Source organism: Ursus maritimus, unplaced genomic scaffold (genome assembly GCF_017311325.1).
Source record: "Ursus maritimus isolate PB19 unplaced genomic scaffold, ASM1731132v1 scaffold_16, whole genome shotgun sequence".
Classification (NCBI taxonomy): Eukaryota; Metazoa; Chordata; class Mammalia; order Carnivora; family Ursidae; genus Ursus; species Ursus maritimus.
This window is the reverse complement of record NW_024424008.1, coordinates 62,165,389-62,187,524: the sequence shown is the minus strand read 5'-3', so window position 1 is coordinate 62,187,524 and position 22,136 is coordinate 62,165,389. Positions and strand designations below refer to the sequence as shown.

At 42.7% G+C, this 22,136-nt stretch overlaps 1 protein-coding gene and 1 long non-coding RNA gene across 2 annotated transcripts in view; one reads left to right on the top strand and one right to left on the bottom strand.

Annotated features, from left to right (window-relative positions):
* Positions 1-7,540: 7,540 nt before the first annotated feature.
* On the bottom strand, positions 7,541-13,395 carry LOC103662449. The gene is made up of 4 exons (XR_568458.2): positions 12,983-13,395; positions 10,659-10,887; positions 8,159-8,361; positions 7,541-7,882 (listed from the first exon to the last, which is right to left on the bottom strand). It is a non-coding gene; the product is annotated as an uncharacterized LOC103662449 (long non-coding RNA).
* A 909-nt stretch (positions 13,396-14,304) lies between these two features.
* DYNC2H1 (dynein cytoplasmic 2 heavy chain 1) overlaps positions 14,305-22,136 on the top strand; it is a 299,576-nt gene continuing 291,744 nt past the window's right edge. The window contains exons 1-4 of the mRNA XM_040631281.1: positions 14,305-14,590; positions 18,935-19,105; positions 19,514-19,649; positions 21,230-21,348. Coding sequence (XP_040487215.1) covers positions 14,396-14,590; positions 18,935-19,105; positions 19,514-19,649; positions 21,230-21,348 — 621 coding nt within the window. The 5' untranslated portion in view covers positions 14,305-14,395. The remainder of the gene's footprint in view (positions 14,591-18,934; positions 19,106-19,513; positions 19,650-21,229; positions 21,349-22,136) is intronic.

Genomic DNA, 22,136 nt, shown 5'->3' with positions numbered 1-22,136 from the left:
ACTTGCTGTGTCATCCTTTTGACAGAGGCCGTGCTAAAAGGCACGGGGTAATAACTCACTGTGATTTTAATATGCATGTCCCTAATGACTATTGATATAAAGCATCTTTTCACACACCTGTTGGCCTTTCATATATATTCTTAAGAGAAATGTCTATTCAATCCTTTGCCCAGTTTTTAATTGGGCTATTTGTTTCCTTGCTGTTTGTTGAGTTGTAGGAGTTCTTTAAATGTTTCGGATATTAATCCCTTATCAGGCATATGGTTTGCAATTTTTATCCCCACTCCATAGATTGTCCTTTCACTTTATTATTTTGCTGTGCACAATATTATTATTTTAGTGTGATGTAGTCCCACTTATTTTTGATTTTGTTGCCTATGCTTTCAGTGTTACAACCAAAAATCATCACAAAGACCACGTCAAGGAGTTTTATTCCTGTTTTCCACTAGGAGTTTCATGACTTGAGGTCTTACACTTAAGTTGTTAATCCGTTTTGAGTTGGTTTTTGTGAGTGGTGTATAATCAGGGTCCAGTTTCATTATTTTCCATGTGAATATCCAGTTTTCCCAGCACCATTTATTGAAGAGCTGTCTTTTCTCCAAGGAGTATTCTTTAAAGAAGAAGAGGAAGAACTCCTCTTACACAACTACAACTTCTTCTTCTAGACCTAGGGAATAAGAGCCCAGCACACCTGGACATGACTGGAGAGATCTCGGTTGCATCTGTGGAATTCTCTGGGAAAAAAAATGAAAGGCCGAGTCCATGTATGGTATTCCCTCATTCAGTTTATTACTCACATAGTACTTAATGATCACTTAAAATAAACCAGGAACTGTGCTGGGTTTAGGGATATAAAAGGCGGGCATGACTCCTGTATTCATGAATCTTACAGTCTGGGGAGGAAAATATGTGGGGTGCATTTGCATTTAAGAGAACTTTAGTAACAAAGAATAGGGCCAATAATCTATGCTTATCAGTGATATTGGAGAGATGATGCTATCCAGGGTCATGGAGACCGTTTTCCTCACTGTCTTCTTTGATCAGTACCTGCTGCCTCCACCGTACCTCTGTGGTCAACATAGAACACTCCAGCTACTCACAGAAGGGGCATCACTGCCCATGAACAGTACATAGCATTGAGTTACGTGGTTTTAATTTTTTCTGTTGCTAACACATGGACAATACATTAGTTTCCATCAAGAAGGCACCTACCATGGAGAAGCGAAATATGACACAGTATTGTGGTTCTTTTCGTGTAGAATTTTTTTAATGAGAATAATGAGAAGGAAGGAGAGGCATGAAGCATTTACCTTAAGCAGAAACTCGTATGTTCTGCTTTCAAATTCAAAGACAGTCGGTGACTTTAGGTAAGACATAATTTCCTTTATCCTTCATTTTATTCTACTGTACATAGAAGGATATAGAGAAAAACAGCTAGATATCCATCTGTCACAACAGTGGACATGTATTCACGCCAAATAGGGCAGAAGCAAAAGAACTGAGCCCTACCGCTGCCATCTCCTTAGCATCCTGCTTACACACGCATCCCTTAGCTTCTGAAGGTTACAGAATGAAGTGATGAAAGATGTTTTAAAATAGTTGCATCTGAATCAAGGCAGCCAAAAATGGTCCCCTAAAATGTGTTAATTTATATATTCTGTACAGTTTTTTTTTTCCTTAACACCTCTTTAAAATAGGGCATTTGCACTTGTCAGGAAAAGAAGCAACACAAAAATTAAATGACTTATGGGATGCCACATAGAATTTTGGTCCTGGATCTACATAAATACTCCTTCCAATACATTATCATTTATTTTCAAAACAACCTGGCAGGCCAACATTTTATAAAATATTTCCATACACATAAGACAGAGAACAGTAGAAATGAGATGCTAGAACATGACTTCTTCCACACAAGCCCACAATGACTCCTAGTGTTTGAGAGAGGCTCAGCGGCGCAGAACTATGTGGCACATGCCGGGTGTCCCCTACACTCTAAAGCGGTGTGCTAGGGCAGGTCACCTGCTGCCCGACTGTGGCTGTGATTCACTCCGGGACCCCAACACGGAGTAGCCGCCATCTGGGGCGCTGTCTCCCATTGTGGTGGAGGAAACAGAAGACATGATGAAGCTCTGGAGTGAGAAGTATTTCAGTCCGATGGCCACACCTGGACTCATCAAGACCTGAATGTATCATCCTGCAGAGAGAGGCACCAAAGAAAAATAAATACAGTCCACAACAATATGGGGTTGGAATGAGATTTTACTCAGGATCCAGGGAAGAATAAGTACACGGTTTTGAAGGGGCAGTAGAGAAAAGCAAACAATTGGTTTTTGCTTACAGCTCACCGTGGCAGATTGTCTTTTCAAAAGACGTTGCAATGGTATCTCAGCACACTAGTTCTAGTTCTTTCTAGTTCCTTCTAGTTCTTTCAAGAAAGGGAGTCTACTTGGGGCAGCTGGGTGGCTCAGTCGGTTAACCGGTTAACTGTCTGCCTTCGGCTCAGTTTATGATCCCAGGGTCCTGGGACTGAGTCCCGCCTTGGGGAGCGGGGAGTCTGCTTGTCCCTCTCTGTCCCCTGCTCGTGATCTCTCCATTTAGCTATCTCAAATAAATGGATAAAATATTTTTAAAAAATGGAGTCAATATAATAAATATTAATAATAATATAAATATTATTGGTTCATCGATTGTGAGAAATGTACCATACTAATGTACCATACTAATAGTGGAAACTGGGCATGGGATTTAAATGTCTGTATTGTCGCTGCCACTTTTCTGTAAATCTGAAACTCTTCTAAAATAGAAAGGTTTATTTTTAAGAGGGTCAAAGTAAGCAGAAAGAAGTAGATAAAAATTTAAAAGTAGTAGAGTGCAGGAAGAAAGAGTAGTAACTCAAGAGAGCCATCTAGGTCGATGCCTTGAGGAAGGTCAGAATACATAAAATTCTGGATGTGGGATCATAGGTTGAAGATACTGTCTTGTAGATCAGGTAGGCAAAAACAGAGCACCCTCAGTTAGAAACCTAACCAGGAAGATTAAGAGTAAGTGCTCAGGGGGCGCCTGGCTGGCTCAGTCAGTAGAGCATGGACTCTTGATCTCAGGGTTGTGAATCTGGACCCCACATTAGGTGTAGAGATGACTTAAAAATTAAAAATAAAAAAGTGCTCAGGAGGGAGATCATATTAAACTGGACACCTGTTGCCCTCTGGTATAGGAATGTGTATCCCAGATAAAGACGAGCAGTTCATAAAATTAACGTTACTGGCAGAGAGTGCACTGTTTTCATGGCCTGCTGCAGAAAAGAGCTCTATGGATGAGAAGACCAAGACCGAGTGCAAGCAGCTTGGGTTTAGTTAGGTGTGTTCTTACAAGCATTTTTACAATCTTACGTATGGATGAGTATTGCGTTTTTGTTCTACTTTATACTTCCCACACTTAATCTTGGAAAGATGGCATAGTGGAAATGGTTTCTTACAATGAGAACCACCAATAGACTAGTGGATTTGCCTTTTAAAATTCTGTAGCCGTGGAAAAATTATCTAATCATGTTGTGACTCAGTTTTGCCATCTCTGTAGTAAAAGAACAGTATCTGCCTTATCAGGACATCACAGCATTGTACTATTGAGAAAGTGAGAAAATAGGTATAAAGGTGCTGAAAACAAAACTGCCAATGGGTACATAATTATGTATCCTTAGGGTACACTCAACAAAAATCAACTCCCACTAATCCAGAAGGGGGACTTCTTTCCAGTGCTCCACAGAATCAAAGCAAGGAGGAAAAGGAGGCACGTAAAGGGGGTGGTTTGCTCTGGTTCCCATTCCCACCCAGATTCTGGTAATGGGGCTTTCCCGTTCATATCAGCACCCACTTCCCTGCAGGTCAACAACCCTGCCTTTAGGGATCTTAACCGTGTTCCCAGCCCCTGAAAATAGGGTTGTCTGCATGGGGCCATTTGAACGGGTAGGCATCATTTCTTCGGAAAACACATTGGTGACGTGTGGGCAGGTCTTGAAGGCCTTCAGTACTCAGCACAGGGTAGATAGTTGTCATGAGTCTGCAGCAGGGCAGTGACCCCTGCAAAGCTCTCAGACCTCTACTGGGCAGCCACGCTGCTCCGGTCATGGTCACAGTCACAGGCAATGGCAGTGCTGGTGCTTCTTGATGCCAGGTCAGCTCCTGTGCACATGCTGTTCGCCAATCTGCTTGCTAACCTCCAGCCTCACAGAGACCCCTCCACGTCTGAGCCTTACCCAGCTCTGGAACCCCATCCCTACCCAAGATGACCTTCAACTGTTACAGCATATTTTTAAAAGTAAAAAACCCAAATCAACTATTCTTTGCATTTCCGATTTTATAGTCCTAATTCTCCTTGAGGCAATGAGAATGACACTGACCAAATATGTGGTCATGAGCGAGAATGCGCAGAGAAGAAAAGCACACACAAATTTTCAAAATATTTTCTCTCCACGGGCTAAAAAATGCAGACAATTGCCAGACAACCTTCAGTGAGTTCTTGCACATTCTTTTTTTTTTTTTTTTTTTTAAGATTTTATTTATTTATTCGACAGGATAGAGACAGCCAGCGAGAGAGGGAACACAAGCAGGGGGAGTGGGAGAGGAAGAAGCAGGCTCATAGTGGAGGAGCCTGATGTGGGGCTCGATCCCATAATGCCGGGATCACGCCCTGGACCGAAGGCAGACGCTTAACCGCTGTGCCACCCAGGCGCCCCAGTTCTTGCACATTCTATCTGCAGCCCAGGCTTCCATCTGCACAGGTTCTGGGTAGAACTCCCATGTGGGCCCACCTACAGAATCTGTGGGGCCCAGAGCAGCATGAAAATTCAGAGCCCTTGTTCAAAACTCCCTGAATGCTGCGTGAGAGCTGACCACCGAATCCTTCCAAGCGCAAGGCTGTGTGCAACCCCACAGACCACATGTGTGGGAGGCCAGCGCTGTGTGCACCTGAGAAGCAAGTCAAGGCCTACAGTCGCATGCAGTGGAGCTCAAAGTCTGTGCATGGCAGAGTGCCACGTGCCCATGACAAGTCATTCTCCCCTGTCCTGGACACACAGCGAGGTCTTCCCACTGTCTTAGGCAGTCGGGAATCGCCACCACCATCTTCACTCTTTCTCTCTCAATCAGCCAGATTCAAACAACTTTAGAGAGAAGTGTATCACCTGGGGGACAATGAAGAGGACTTGATGCCTGCCAAACACCACAATCAACTGTCAAATGAAGGATAAACAAAATTCTGTTACCTTAAGCCACTGAAATTTGGGGTGTTTATTTGTAACAGTTGCCGTACCTTGACTGTGTATGTCAGGACAGGGCAGTGTTACAGTAACAGACCACACCAAAATCTCATTATCTTATAACAAAAAGTATTTCTTGTTTATGATAGACCATCAAGAACACTATACCCATCATAGCTAGCTCCTCGGCGCTAGGCTGATCAAACCCCCATCTTGACTGACGCTTCCACGATCACCGCAGCACTGGGAAAGAACCATGGTACGCTATACACTGGCTTTTATGTTTTCTGTGCATATGTGATATATCACTTCTACTTACATTTTAGAGCATAACAACTCAAATGCCCGTGCCCATCTTCAAAGAGAGCAAAGACCAGACTGTTGCGTCCAACATGTAAAGAAGTTGTCAGCAGAGGAGATGACTATTAAACTTAGTCCAAAGCTGACTCAACAGCTTTTATTTTCTAAGCTTTGTTGGAATACGTTATACCAGAAGTAATTTGCAACATGTTGTCTGTTTAACCATGGACCTATGCAATGCTTTTATCCATGTTTTAAAAGGAAGGAATTTGATTAAAGGCAAACCATCTTATGTAATTAGCCAAGGAAAAAGCTTTCAGGACTTTCAAATGTTAACTGTTTTCCCTATCTAGGAAGTGCTATAAAGCTCAAATTAGTTAGGAATGACTTATACATTTTTTGTTTTGAACACCTAGAGATGCTTTTCAGATATCCGTATTGCCATATTCTTGATGCTTTGAATGACTACATCCAGTTCTGCACCTACACCTGCTGGCATTGCTTTTTAACCTTCCTGGGGTCCGTTGTCTAAAAAATAGAGACATTTTCAGATCTGACACACAGACAGAGAGAGCAAAGAACTGTAGGCCAACTATGTGCCAAGAAAGGGGAAATGCGGACGTATTTGGCAAGTGAGAGCAAGGCCTCCCATGTGAATACAGACATTGGGCCTTGGAAGAAGGATGCTGCCATACAGAAACTCACAATCTGTACAGAACAAGTAGGCAGCGGACAGTGAAGAAGCAGGTCAGCAGGCTGGGGAGCTGCAGAGCCCCAGTGCGCCTTGGTAACATATCTAGTACAGCTGTCCCCAGTGAGAAGTAGAAGGTAGACCATGAGCCTAGCGAGACCCTAACTCTATGGGAAGTAGAAGGAGGCAGAGTGATACGTGTAGGATACAGTTATCTGCCTGTCGCAAGATCTTACAACAGAGAGGGGGCTTAGATGAGAACTGGTTGGTTTTCTGGAAGAGGTAGAGGGACTAAGGAATTCTACAGATCAAGGTCCTTTTAAAGTTAGAAAAGCATACTGCTCCTAGACACTAGGTCTAGGTAGTAACTTTTCCTAAAAGTTTTAAGTGAAAAAGGTACTAAAAGGTCTCTCAGTTAAAAAAAAAAAAAAAAAAAGAAAGAAAGAAAGAAAGAAAGATGACATAATCTTTCTACTAAGATCAATTAAAGGTTTTAACCTTGCCATCCAAACTTACTATTTCAGAGAGCCTTCAGATAGCCATCATTCGTACAAAGAGAGGGGCACGTATATGAGGGATCAGAGATGAATCATTCTTGAGAATTATATATGAGAAAGAGCTGTGGGATTTACAATACAGAAAGTCAAGTTTTTAAGGTAATTGTATTGTTGAAGAAAACATGCACCCAGGTAAAAAAAGATTTTGAGCTGTAACACAAGCAAGCTCTCAGAGTGTCCCCAGCAGGAAGCCCAGAGAAGCTGTCTTTCTGGTTTACAGGTTGCTGGACCATGAGGAGCCACATCGGAACCCGATGGCAAGGACTGCATCACACGGAGATCTTAGATCCCTCTCCTTTCCCTAATAAAGGACTACCCCAAATGTGTGTTCATTGACTTCACAGCCCCATTCCAGGCAAGAACATGAGCCCCATGACAGGAGTATCTTCCATTAGTTTCAGGGAATAAGGTTCTTATGGTGTAAAATTTCACATTTCATAATTGTTAGATATCTTTAGGGACTAAAGGTGCCAAGGTGATAGGAGAAAAACTAGGTCTCTTCCTTTATATCTGTTCTGAGCTACCCTTGAGTAAATTGATGCTACCAATTTTTTGATGCTCTATTCTCATAGCAACAGGCTGCGATGTCAGAGGGTTATTTTATCACAGAAGTTATCCAAAAAAAGATGCTGGGCTGAGAAGCAGAAAGCTGCGGCTTAATTGCATGGTATTCAACTATCACTTCACATAAATAAAAATGGAAATAGAAAATAAAAAACTTGTACTAACAGTTTATGTGAACACTTTTATTAATAGTTGCATGGTATGAAGAAGCTTTCCTTTTAGTGCTTTATCTCAGTGGTTACGTATTTTTTAAAATAATATTACAGGGCATTCAGTTACAAGTCTAAGCAAGACTATCTCCTGCGAATAAAGGTAGGCTAGGTCAGGCACACAGTCAAGAAAGCCGCATCAGGGGTGCCTGGGTGGCACAGCAGTTGAGCGTCTGCCTTCGGCTCAGGGCGTGATCCCGGCGTTATGGGATCGAGCCCCACATCAGGCTCCTCCGCTATGAGCCTGCTTCTTCCTCTCCCACTCCCCCTGCTTGTGTTCCTCTCTTGCTGGCTGTCTCTATCTCTGTCAAATAAATAAATAAAATCTTAAAAAAAAAAAAAAAGCCGCATCAAAGCATTTAAAAGAATAATCAGCTTCATTAGAGAGGAAAAGACTACCTATTACTAGGTTTGGAATTTTTTTATAGTAAGAACCTTAAAACAGTAGTTTCACTAGCATACTTGATCACATGGAAAGGCAAAATTAAAAGCACTAGCTTTGTTTATCAGACAAATGATTATCACTTGAACTCGGTTGGTGTAGGGAAGACAGCACTCTGAAAAGCCGCCACTAACTCACGTGCCCGTGAATTTGTGAAGTGGCCTCCCTGTGAGACAGGGTGGGTGCGTCTGGAGGCGCTCAGTTGGGACACAGCGACATAGAAGCCCGAGTCCAGTTGTTGAAGACGTGTGTTTGCCTGTTGACACTCCACGCTAGTCGGGTCCACTGGGGGCTCTGTTCTTTGTCATCAGAGCAGCCGCTGTCTAGAACTGTGCTCGTTACTGCGGCAGAAGAAAGACAGGAGGTTATTTTGTGTAGCACAAGCAGCATTTTGTCTCTTACCTGGAAGGACGTCTGGAAGGTGTGGTTGTCAGTAGGACTGCTCCCAAACTTCCAGCGCTCGTTCTCTCGTGCATAAGGCCCAGCTGCTTACCTGTCCCCCACCCCCCGCCATTAGATGTGACCCTGTGACTTGCTTGGCTAATACAGCGTGAATAGAACTGATGGGCAGAAGCTTCCAGAGCCCCTGAGTGCTCTGCCACATGGTTTCTTCTTCCTCAATACCAAAAAGATATTTGTCAATGAAACCCATATATAAGCAAATACAAAGCAAAGCTCAAGAAATACAATTTTTGCTAAGAAGTATAAAAACATCACAAAACTACACTTAAAAAAAAATTCTCCCCTGGAGCCTGGGTGGCTCAGTCTGTGAAGCGTCTGCCTTCGGCTCAGGTCATGATCTCAGGGTCCTGGGATCGAGTCCGCGTGGGGCTCTCTGCTCAGCGGGGAGTCTGCTTCTCTGTCTCCCTCTGCCCTTCCCCCTGCTCATGTATCCTCTCTCTCTCTCACTCTCTCTCTCCCTCTCAAATAAATAAAATCTTAAAAAAAAAATAAATTCTCCCAAGACTGGTGTTCTTTTCATCTTAGAACAGGTTTAGGGTACAGTCTCTGCCATCCTCCTATAATTCTTACAATTAATATTATGTTTAAAATTAAAAAACAGCAGCATTCAAATAAAAAGTATTTAAAATTTGATAGAAATTCAAAACATTTAAATTATTTAATGTCTTTTTTTTTTTTAAATAATGAAACACACAAGTATTACCTGCAAGGAACTCCACACTTTTTGCTCTCCTGTAAAGTCTGTTTCTGGTTCTCTTTGTGAGTGGAGATTGGGGAAAATCATACCCACATTATCACATTTCTGGCCTCTTCCCCCACCTCCTCTACACTGCCCAGGATACCTGTGGGGCAGGAGGGGCACAGAAGTGCAGACCAAAGAATTATCTTCAGCTATGTGTTACAAACAGACAAACACTAAGTCCCTTGCCTACATAGCTCCTTCCTCTCTCCCCCCAATTTCCAGTGCAGTTGATTGCAGAACCGACTCTGTGTCCTGGGCAATGGTTAGCAACCACTCACTGACTTAGAATGGTCAGAAGACATAGAGCTCCTTTTGTCCTACAGGCGTAAATATATGTAAGTGTTAAATATCCCATTAGGATGTATCTTTCATTATGCTGGTGACTAAAATCTGTAAATGCCACGTCGAAGGTAAGTTGCAGCTTTGGCAAGTCTGAAGAAGGCGTTCTGAAAACACCTGTCATGCCCAGCCCCCCACACTGTCCAAGAATAGTAACGGGAAGATTACTGCTATACTATGAACATGATATAACAGTCCTGTGGCATTTTTTCCTTAAACTGAGTAAGTGTATCGAGTATATTTTATAAGGGGAGCAATTTTTATAACTAACCAATCTTTGTCAAACATAATGGATCAAACGGAAAAAATCTTTTTTCCTCTAGTCACTTTCATAGAACGGGTGCAGGTGTGTTTGAGCTCACGTGCAACAGTGAATCCCTGTGGACGCTGAAGACATGTTCAGGGGTTTGGGAGGTCACAGTGTTTTCACAAGGTAAGACATTTTCACTGATGGTGCAAAAGCACCGGCATCTGTGGTAGGCAGAATTCTCGGCTGGCGCAAGGTTTCCATGCACTGTGTAACCCGCTAACCTTGAGCAGGGCGACACCTGTGAACAGGATGGGCTAGTTCTCCCACTGAATTTACTACTCAGTTGACTTTGATTTAATAAAGAAGGTTATCCACTGGGCCTGGTCGAATCAGGTGAACCCTGAGAGGGAATTAGGCCTTTCCTGCTGTAAGAGATTGGAGACACAAGGTTGAGCTGACGTGTGGGGGAGTCTATAGCCGGCGCTGCATAGAGAGGTGAGGGACTGGGGGGCCTCGAGCTGCTCAAAGTAACCGCAGCTGACAGCCCGCAAGGAAACGGGGACTGCAGTCTTATACCCGGAAGGAATTTAATTCTGCCTCCATGATAGCAGCTTAGAAGAGGAGCCTACACTCCCAATGACTCAGCCTGGCCAGCAACTTGATCGAAGTCACAAGAGACCCTCAGCAGACAACCAGGCATGCAGTTTCCCATGACCGACGGACAGGACGTCAAGCTGATAGCGGGGTGTTGCTTTCAGCCACTAAGTTTGTAGAGCTCTGTGATAAACGCTGGCACAGATCCAGGCCAGGGCACAACACTGTTCCAGTAGTCACCCATTCCTTACCTCCATGCACGTACAGGAGAGCGTCCCTCATAAAGGAGTAAATATTACCGGCTTTCCCAAATCCCACAGCTCGAGTGCAAGTCATTTCACAGTTCTGAGGGATGAAATGCAAGGCACACAAAGCGCTTGGGCCGCATGTGGAAGCACGGTGGCTGCCTTAAGGGAAAGATCCACGTGACGGGAGTCGTGGTCTAAACTAGCAGCTTGTTTCCTGCAAGACCACGTTTACCTGGAAGAATGACAAAAACTACGATTATCCAGACTGGGTATGCGGCAGACATTTTTCTCAACAATGAATGAAATAAGGCTATCATTTCAGGGAAAACAGCTGACACAATTTGTTGCCAATTTAAATTCTGTGTAAGCTTGACAACCTCTTCAGACATAAAGATTTACGAGATCAGTGGTATACTGATGAATGTGGTGTTTTAAATATTGCATAATGAAATGTATCCACATTTGGAAGATCTTCATAGCTCAGTGAACCAGTATTTTCCAAAGGACCAATGAGTGATGTTAGGAAACTATGTGTGGGTAAAAGACCCACCTGGCGTGCAAGATGACCAATGGCTTTTAATGTAGCTGAGTATGAAATGTTGAATCACTGACATGCTTCCGGATTCTAAACTGCAACTCGCCTTTAACAAGCTACCACTTGTGGAATTTTAGTAATGAGTAATATTCACAATGATCTGAAAACGCTGATGAAGTTCTTTCCGATTTTCCAACTACACGTCCATGTGGGGCCAGGTTTTTCCAGGTACCTCTGTGGGTCAACGTATTGCTAGAGATAGGATGAAGAGGCAGATAGAGGGTCTAGCTGTCTCCTACTAAGGCATAAATTAAAGAGATTTAAAAAAGTGTAAAACAGTGTCAGTATTCTGACCAAATTTATGTTTGTTTTGAGAATTATTTTTTTAAAGATTTTGTTTATTTATTTAGAGATGGAATGAGTGCACAAGGGAAAGGAAATGGGGAAGGGGCGGAGGGGAAGGGAGAGGGACAAGAGGACTCTGTGCTGAGCTTGGAGCTGGACATGGGGTTCAATCTCATGACCCCAAGATCAAGACCTGAGCAGAAACCAAGAATTGGCTCTTAACTGACTGAGCCACCCAGGAGCCTGGGAATTACCGTTATTTTCATAAAAACAAATCATTTATGTTAATACGTCATGGAGTTACCATTTTTGAATAGATGAATAACTATGTTTTAAAAAAGTCTCAGTTTTCATGACCATTACAGTAAATACTGATAGAAATAATGCACAAAAAATCTTTTTGGAATCTTCAGTAACTTTTTAGAGTATAAAGAAGACCTGACACCAAAATGTTTGAGATATGCCAATACAGATCAAAATCAGGAAAGCTTGGCTCAGAAAGGTTTTGTCTCTTCTCCGGCTTACATTTCCTGTTTTCATGCCACCCGCTAGCCAACTGCTAAACCAACATCCTACATTAAGAAACAAAACAAAATGAACAGCACCCTACTGCTGATATCAATTACTCTATTGCTTAGGGTGGCTTAACTTACTATAAAAAACAGCCCCACATACATATGCTGTAAAATGGCCCAAACACAATTAAGTTTATTTCTTATTTAACAGCTGCTGGCCCTGCTCCACACTGAGTCAGGAGCCCTGCGCGCTACACATTTATGGTCTGCCATCTCTTGTTGTTTTGTATCCAGCTCGCAAAAGATGAAGGTACACTCACTTCTTTCAAACCCTGTCTTGTAAGTGGCACACGTTACTTCTGCTTACATCCTACTGGTGAGAATGAGTTAAGGGCCACACCTGGAGAGTACCCACTTCTTCGCTGTGGCAGGAGAGAAGGGATCTTGGTAGATGGCTGGCTATCTACCACTGTGAAATAGTGCCTAGAGATAGTTTGCAATTGGATTTGGATATCAATCTTGGTTCTACAAGTAATCATCTCCGTGGCTTTGTATAAGTTACTTATATCTGAGATTCCTTCTGATTCATTGAAGCTTCATGAGTACAGAGACCTAATCTGTCTTCTTTCCACTCTATGCCTAATTCTAGGTAGACGGCAGTGACACAGAGAATTCCTACCCTCACAGGGTTTACCCTCTACGGGAGTTTGTTTCTTGACATCTGGGTTAAAGAATAATTGAACACTCAAATGTCATATCTTGTGGAAGTCCAAAGCCCACCTAAGGTTCCTAAAAATTCCTGGGAGGATAACATCCACATGACCTCACTTGCTTCCCAGATTCATGTTCCTACCTGTACTAACTTCATACTCACCACATTGCTGTGGATGCTTAATACAACCATTTCACACATTTCCACCGAAACAACTCACCTAGACCAATATGTGAGTATAGTTGGCTTTCCTGAAGACTTTGTGAAGGGTCGTGATGTCCACTGCACAGCAAAAATCTCTGTATCCATATTCAGCCATCTTTGCTTTCAAAATCCTTTCTCGCTACCCAGTCATCTTGGGTTCCTGTTTGGATTTTTTTCCCATCCAGTGGCCGGCATCTCAACTCATGGACTCCTTTCTCCCACTTTGTGGATTATTTCATGAGAATTTGAATTCTTTATAATTCACAGCGGTTCTGTTTTCATTAGTTCCCACTCCCAAATATCACTCAAGGTGCTCAGCAGATAAAAAGACCCTCTTTCCAGTTATAAAAGACTGTAGTTTTAGAGGAAGTTGTGATTACTGAATGCAAATTAAAAAAAAATCTGTCTATGTTTGAGTTCCTTAGGATGAAGGCTCAAATCAGAGACAAGACGATGCCTGACTAGACGACAAAATCCTTACAGGGCAGGCCTACGTCTCCAGGGCCTAGTCCATTCCTGGGCACATAGCAGCACGCAGCAAATGTTTTTGAAGATGATTTCTGAATTCGGAATATCAGAGTAAACGACCAGCAGTTTAGTAGTTTACAGTGATGCCACGGCGAAGAAAATGATACAACCCGATTCTATTCCTGTATTTCTTAAGAAATTGGTATTAGGTTTGCGTGTTATAAAGCAAGTTCACAGGTGTCACCGTACGTTTTGGTTATTTCACAAACGTGGCCGCGTGTTCAGGTAATGATCGTGATGAAAAACTGGTGGTTGCATTTTTTCTGAAACTAGTAATAGAGTAACAAGGGAAAAGGATTGTGGGAAACGAAGCAACACATAAAGGAGCGGGGAAGACGGAGCAAGAGAATTATCACAGCACTCGACTCCTGCTCTTTCTCAGCGTTTTCACAGAGCCCTCGCCTGAAGGTGGCCCAGCAGCCCGGCCGGTACCGACCCAGGTCGCAGGTGGGGAGCCCGGCGCCGCCGCTGCCGGTGCAGGAGGAGCCCGAGGGCCCCGCGCCCTCCGGAACGCGGGTCACGCGGCTTCACTGAGGTTACACTGCCTGTACCGCTTCCAGCAATCCGCTACGAGAAATCCGCAGAAAGAATCAGCAGCAGGCTTTGCGACCCGACGCACACCTGCCGGAACCCGGTAGAAAAGACCGCAGCGGCGGCGAGCAGCTGAGGAGCTTCGCCGCGGTCGGCGGCCTCCGAGAGCTGCGCGTGCGCGTGCGCGTGCCCGAGCGCTAACGCCCACGGCGCGCGCGGCCGCGCAGACGTCGGGCTCCGTCGCCATAGCGACTGGCCCTGGCAACGGCGAAGACGCGCGGGCCAGCAGGCGGGCCGCGCGTGTGGGCGGAGGTGGGCTCGGGTGTTGGCGGCGGGCGCACTGCTGCCTTCCTCCGTGCTGGCCGCCGCCATGGCGGGAGGGAGCGGGGACGTGCGGAAGGTCTTCATCTTCACCACGACCCAGAATTACTTCGGCCTGGTGTCGGAGCCCTGGGACCAGCCGCTGATGTACAGCTGCCCTGAAGTCAACAACTTCCTGGACGACGGCAACCAGATGCTGCTCCGCGTGCAGCGCACGGACGCCGGCGTCTCCTTCTCCAACGCGGTACGGTCCCCGCGTCCTGGACGCCGCAGGCCGGGCCGGGGTCACGGGTCGCCTCCCCCACCCGCCGCGGCCTCCCCGCTGGGAACCCCCCCGGAGCGGGCCCTGCTCAGCCCCCCTCAGCGACCCCCCCCAACTCGGGCTCCCCCCGGAACGGGACCCTCCGCGGCCTCCCCGCTGGGAACCCCCCCTGGAGCAGGCCCTGCTCAGCCACCCCCTAACTCGGGCTCCCCCCAGAACGGGACCCCCCCGCGGCCTCCCCGCTGGGAACCCCCCCGGAGCGGGCCCTGCTCAGCCCCCCTCAGGAGCCCCCCAACTCGGGCTCCCCCCGAAGCGGGATCCCTCTCAGTCCCCGGTCAGCCTCCACCCTGGGGACCCCTCCCCAGCGGGTCCCATCCCCACGGGGCCCTCCGCTCCTCCGGGGTCCTTCCCCGGGCCAAATCCTCTCGGCCCCTTCCCCCTCAGGCCCTTCCCCCCAGGTCCCCTCCGTACCTGGTCCGCCAGCTCCCCCCTCCCCCGGAGTAGCCCCGCCCTGTGTGCTAATCTGCACCCGCACACCTGTGCAGAGCACCTCTTGTGCTCTTCTAGTTTTGCTTTCTTCTTAAACACTACACGTGTGTTACAACTAAAAAGAAAACGTCTACCTTATCAAAAAAAATTTTCTCCTCCCTCTTGAGGTTCTTTGAGGCAAGTTGTAGTTTATCTTTTTTGGGGTATGCGCTGAGCTTAAATGGACTTGAGGGCAAGATTGGTTAGGAATTCAGACCTTTTAGGAAGTGGTGGAATACAAAGTTTGAATTCTTTTTGGGGGGCCAGTGTGTGATTGACTCACTGAGGTAGGGCGCTGCTGCCTGCCTGGCAGGATTGCTGGAGAGGCCGGTCCATTTCCAGTCTGCGCCTAGATAAGGAAGCCTGAGGATTAGCAGAAGATTGGTTTCAGGCATTGCAGGGCTCAGTAAATGCAGACCTATCTAAAACCTCTTCCTTTCCTGTTCGCCCATATCTGAAGGTCCAACAGTCAGCACACAGCAACCCTTGAGCGCATTTTTGTTTCATGGTTGAGTCATTCACCCCACTCACTAGGAATCTGTAGTCTTGAATGTAATTCAATTCTTTTCAGTAAACTTTGATTTTGAACTCGTGTGCTGGGCACTCTGCTAGGCTCCATGGGTTTAGAAGACACTCTATCAGGCACTGCTTTGCGTCTTTATGCCCTTGGGGTCATTCAATATTCGAGGCAATACTGTAGAGAAGGATTGTCTTTTTATTTCCATTTTTATGGCAAAAGAGGGAATTAAGGCACAAAGTTTCCATCCCAAGTGGTAACTACTCCACTGCTCTAATTGGTGGTAGAATTCAGAATGGGAGTCCCTGCCTCTGCCTTCCAGAGCCTCCCTCCAGTGGCCTCAGGTGAGCTACACCACTCAACAAACTACAAAATCAGGTACACTGTTGTAAATGCCACTGAAAGTTTAAGTAGGCTGTAGTCCGGGGAAAACAGAATGAGGGTTTGGATTGCTGAAAATGTATCTTGGGTACTGAAAATTGAAGCAATAAGTAGTTCAAGAGCCCAGCAATATATTTTATATTTAGTCATATACCACACTACAGACTTTTAGTTATGTTTGAAATGCTTTGTGTCTTGCATTGTACGGTAGATGTCTGACAGCATGACTTAATAAATATTGAGTACTTAAAATGGGCCTGGCACTTTACAGGGTGCTTGGAATGAAGCCAGAAACAGGGCAGAATTTGTCCTCAAGGAGTAGCGTTCGAGTGCACAAGATAGGCTAAACACATCCACTCAGATACATAAATGTGGCATAATTTTGGGCATTGATATGGCTCAGTCGGTTGTGTCTGCCTTAGGCTCAGGTCGTGATCCCAAGGTCCTGGGACTGAGCCCTGCATCAGGCTCCCTGCGCAGTTGGGAGTCTGTTTCTCCCTCTGGTGTTCCCCCTGCTTGTGCTCTCTTGCTCTCTCTCTTAAATAAAAATTAAAGAAAATCAAAGTAGAGTAATGTTGAAGTACTGATTGGGGTGTGGTGGAGAACTGCATTAAAATGGAGGGGGAGGGACTACCTGTCTGGATTAGTGAGCTTTGAAGTGAGATTTGGATGATGAGCTGTAGGCAGACTTAAGATTTAGAGGAAGAGTAGTAAGTACCAAGGCCCTGAGGTAGTCTCACCTAGGTTACAAGGGCCAGGCAAAAAAAAAAAAAAAAAAAAAAATCCAGTGATTGCAGAAGTTTAATGACTGGAGAGTGTGGAAGATGACAGCATGGGCTGATCATTTAGAACCTTGGACACCTTTAGGTTGAAAGTCTATTGGTAATCTTAACCGAGACAGATGCTTTAGGAAAGAGGTTGGCAAACTTTTTCTGTGATAGGCCAGATAATAAATATTTTAGGCTTTGCAGGGGGTCAGGTCTCTGTTGAAGCTTCAGCTCTGCTGTTGTAGAATGGAAGCGGTCCTAGATAATGTTTACATGTATATGACTGTGTTCTAATAAAATTTATGGACACTGATAATTGAATTTCATAAAATTTTTGTAATGAAATGTTATTTTTTTTTTAAAGATTTTATTTTTAAGTAATCTCTACACCCAATGTGGGGCTCAAACCCACAACCCCCAGATCAAGAATAGCAAGCTCTCTGGACTGAGCCAGCCAGGTGGCCCTCTTCATTGTTTTAAAAAACCTATTTTAGCTTGTGGGCTGTCCAGAAACAGGCAGCAGGTTGTGGTAGGCTGGTATCTGATGGATCCCAGTAGCTGATAGAGTTATTTTGCAACCTTGAAAAAGAAAATCTTTGTACTTTGAATTAATAGCTATCAAAATTTTGTCAGTTAAGAGAAGATCGTAGTTGGCACTGATAGGGAAACTGGCAGGCGAGGCAGCTAGGAGTGCTGGTTCTGTTTTCCTCTTCTTGGGAATAAGGAACAGCTGTAGCCAACTGATCCTTTGTTTTAGCTCTGACTTTGCCTAGGACAAAACTCATCATCCTGACTGATGGCCAGGGAGCCTTGGCCACTGACTGTGGTTAGTGTTTTCAAAGTTTGATGATAAAATGTATATTTTCTGAATATTCTTTCTTCAGATAGGTGGGAGAAAGAGAGTACGGGGTATGTACTATGTAAGGACTAAAGAGTGAATTTTTCAAAACTACGTATTTGTAGCTTATTGTTCTTGCTTGTAATTGGAATAAAATCATACTAGCAATAGAATTTTAATGTGTGCAACTGGGAGTTTGAGAAATGCAGCAATACCGAGTAAGTGCCATTTCCCTCCTTGTGCCTAAAAAATATGATGGTTAGGGTAAAAGAAAAGTAGCAGGAAATCTCATATGTAAGATGTTACCATGCACAGCAGTGAAATTGTTTGAAAGCTTTTCAATACATATACTTCTCTTTCTGGTAAAAGAAATGAGAGCAACTGTGAAAATGTATATATAACACAAAACTTTTGGGTAATACACTTTCCAGCTAATGAACTAATTACTGTGAACTGACCTATTTTAAACATGGTTGCTTTAGTGAATTCCAAATTAGCTCATCCATTTCCAACTTTCTAGTTATACAACTTAAATGAAGAAGTTTGATGCTCAAATACTTTAAGGAAAAATTTTTGATTCAGGTAAAGGTAAATCTAGGAGATAGACAACTTAAGTCTGTTTTGGTAGCTTTGAGTTTAAATATGACTTAAAAAGCACCTTTTAAAATGCTAATTTCAGGTAAGAGGGTAATTGACATCCTTGGTTTAGACTTTTTGGAATAGAGTGTAGACATATACTACTAATCAGTGTACCTGGGGCACACAACTTTAATCTGTAGTATTAATGAATCTGGTTGGAATGGAGTAGTTAGCAGTATATGTCCACAATATTTATATAGTGCTTTCTGTTTATAAACCACTTGTCACTGTAGCTTTAGGATACAATCACATATAAGTGGGGATACATTTTTTTTTTTGTAAAGATTTTATTTATTTATTTGACAGAGAGACAGCCAGCGAGAGAGGGAACACAAGCAGGGGAGTGGGAGAGGAAGAAGCAGGCTCCCAGCGGAGCAGGGAGCCGGATGAGGTTCTCCATCCCAGGACCCTGGGATCATGCCCTGAGCCAAAGGCAGGCGCTTAATGACTGAGCCACTCAGGCGCCCCCAGGATACATTTTAAAACCCAGATACTCTTAAGGAGCAGAGATAGAGTGTTTGTAATATACTGTAATTATTTTAAAGTAACTTTTTTCCAAGGGATAAAAAGTACAGTAATAGAATAGTTTTAGGGAAACATTTCTTTCAAGTACTTTCATGAAAGTAACATGAAAAAATCATTTGTTTATCACTCAGATTGATTTTGCTGACACAAAAGATAAAGTGCTGGTGTTTTTCAAGCTGCGACCTGAAGTAATTACTGATCAGAATCTACATAATAACATTCTTGTTTCATCTATGTTAGAATCACCTATAAATTCTCTTTACCAAGCAGTACGGCAAGTATTTGCACCAATGTTGTTAAAGGTAAGGAAATTAAAGGAGCTGTATGGTCATTTTTTTTTTTAAGCTATGTATTCGTATAAGTGTCTTTATAAACAAAGATAAATATTTTATTTGCTGTTAATATCATTAGGATTTTAGGTTTTTAAATGTTACAAAAATTATAAAAAATTTAAAGTCAGCATTGTTGACAAATAGAGAAACAGAAGATATAAATGCAATCCACGTCAGCTCTTATGTTGCTATATAGTACATGATTATATGAAGTATTAACTGTTGAAAGGCCTTTTTCTCCTCCCTTATGAGACGGAGGGCAGTGGCAGACTTTGAGTGAAACAGGTGTATCTGGACTTATTTCTCTGAACAGTATTTTAAGGAAGCCAGTTTGATCAGAAAACTTTTGATCAATGTTTGCTCTTGTCTGTTTTTTAGGATCAGGAATGGAGCAGAAACTTTGATCCCAAGCTTCAGAATCTTTTGAGTGAACTAGAAACTGGGTTGGGTATAGTTCTACGAAGATCAGACACTAACTCATCAAAATTGAAACTTAAGGAAGATGACACACGAGGTATAGAACCGTAGCTTAATGAAAGAAAGTCAGAACAGTTTTCTTATTAATACATTAGTAAATTAATATACTTTTTCACAGATTTATTTCCACACTTTTGGATCTTCTCTGAGCCTTAGCTTTTTTTAAATGAATAGATTTATATGGATTTTGAGAAGAGGAGGATGTAATCTTTAACAATGTGGAATTCGTGGACATAGAAAATATAGTTGCCCCTCATTATTTACCTAGTTAGGTTCTGTAAACTCACTGTGAATATTGAATTAGTAAATACTGAGCTCTTGGTCCTAGGGGAAAAACAAAGTTAGGTTCCTGTGAGCCTCTGGTCATAACATTTTTATTATGTAACCTTATTTTATGTATGTTTCTGTTTTTAACATAATATGTGTGTTTCTGTTTTACTATAATTAACACTATTTAAATATAGATTGTTGATTCATGAACAATAGGCCTCATGGCCAGCAGCACTGTACCTCATGCCTGAAGGAAACTTCCCTAACACAAGTATTTTCTCTGGAGGTCACATCACAGTGCTCTTGTCTTTGGCAATACTGGACACCACTTCAGCACTGTGTTTGGGAGCCATTTTAAATGGAGAAATGACCATTTAAAAGGACAAAAAAATGAAAACATCCAACTGAATAGGTTACAGAAAGGATACTTGTTTATAGTCGGAGATAGGAAACAAGAAGGCAGTGCCACTTTGTTCAGCCTTAGCTGGGACCGTGTGTGTGGGCTAACTCCAGTGTTCCATTGCTCAGTACACGTCTGTGAACGACCATGAAAGCATTGCAAGCATTGATTTTAGATTACAAATAAATGGTAGGAAATGGATGAATTCATAAATCCAACATCCATGAATAATGGGGATTGACCCTAATTGTCTACTTGCGAAGATAATTGACTTTTATTTTAAAATGCATTTTATTTGAAGCTAATTATAATTTTATTATAGCTATAAATATTACTTATATGAACAATTAATATGAACTGAATGACCTACACTAATCGTTATTTTACAGTATTGGATGTAGTTTTATACTTTGCTTGAACAGTTAATCAGATGTTTTTTGAATACTATAGACCCAGAAAGAATAGTACGCTTTTCCAGCATGTGATTAAGCAACTAGAAATTGTCCAATTCATTGGGAAATATAAAAGCAAATTGAAAAGTAAAATTATTTTAATTTGCTTATATTTTAAAATTGTGGGCATTGGTTGATTAAATTGTAATCATTTCTAATTTGGATGGTATTCCCTAATATGAGTGGTGATGGAAAGCCTTGTGTTGGAGAAGCAGCCTTCCAGGTAGAAGGTGGAGACTGACAGTATAGAGACAGATAGTTTACAAAAACATAGGGGAAGCATACTGAGCAACAAACCTGTGAAGTATACGTTTGGTACTGTTGGTTGTTCTTAGTGGATTTAAGGAAGAACTTTCTGTCGATAGAAATTGTAAGGCTGATTTTCCGTACGTCTTCAAGAGCACAGGAAATAGGCAAGATCAGCAGATGAACCAGATAATTTTCTGGCTTTTTGTTTTGAACTGATATTTCTTTTTCTCCTTCTCACCTTTTCAGGTATTCTTACACCAAGTGATGAGTTCCAGTTTTGGGTAGAACAAGCTCATCGTGGAAATAAGCAGAGTAGTAAAGAAAGAGCCAGTTATTTTAAAGAATTATTTGAAACAATTGCAAGAGTATGTGATTCCTATATAGTTTTATATCAGACTTTTGATAAAAGTACTGTAGGATGCGGTTTTCACTAGATTTACCTTTGTTTTGACATTATTACTTGATGATTGTTAACAAAATATATCCTTATACATAGGGTTTCTTTGAAGTGTGCCTTTAATACGCGTACAACTTAAAAACCGACACTTTTAAGAAAGCTAGATTCTAATCTCTAGTAAATATTTTTCTTAAAAACATAATTGCTTTTCTGTAGGTACATAGGGAAAAGCAAAAGTTTAATGTACTAACAAGTTTATCTACATGGAGGTAATATGTTCTTTTGAAGGAATGTTCAGCTTATTCAAATTAGCATTTTGAAGTAATCCAAAATATGAAGTCTTAGTTTTATACTTGATAGATTATTCTTTGAAATATTCCTAGGGGTTAAATAAGTGACCACTTTATGGTTACAAAAAAGCCTATTCTTTTCAAAATAAATAAATAGTAATTTGTTCCAAATATTATTTCAATATATCATTTTAATGAAGTGTTTGAAATGGTTGTAAACTTTTTTTTTATCATAATGCTGGAATGTAAAATCACAAACCTTGAGCTGTGATTGCATTACCAATAACATGCAGCGCAGTCCCTGAGTGACGACATGTGGGACCTTCAGTGGGGAACGTCTGTATGGTGTTAGGACCGCCTCCTTTCAGGAGCTGCAAGAAGTGAATCCAAACTTCGAGAAAATAAGGTCAAGGGCAAACATAAATGAATGAACTTTGCAATTCTTATTTTTTCTTCTGGCATTCCT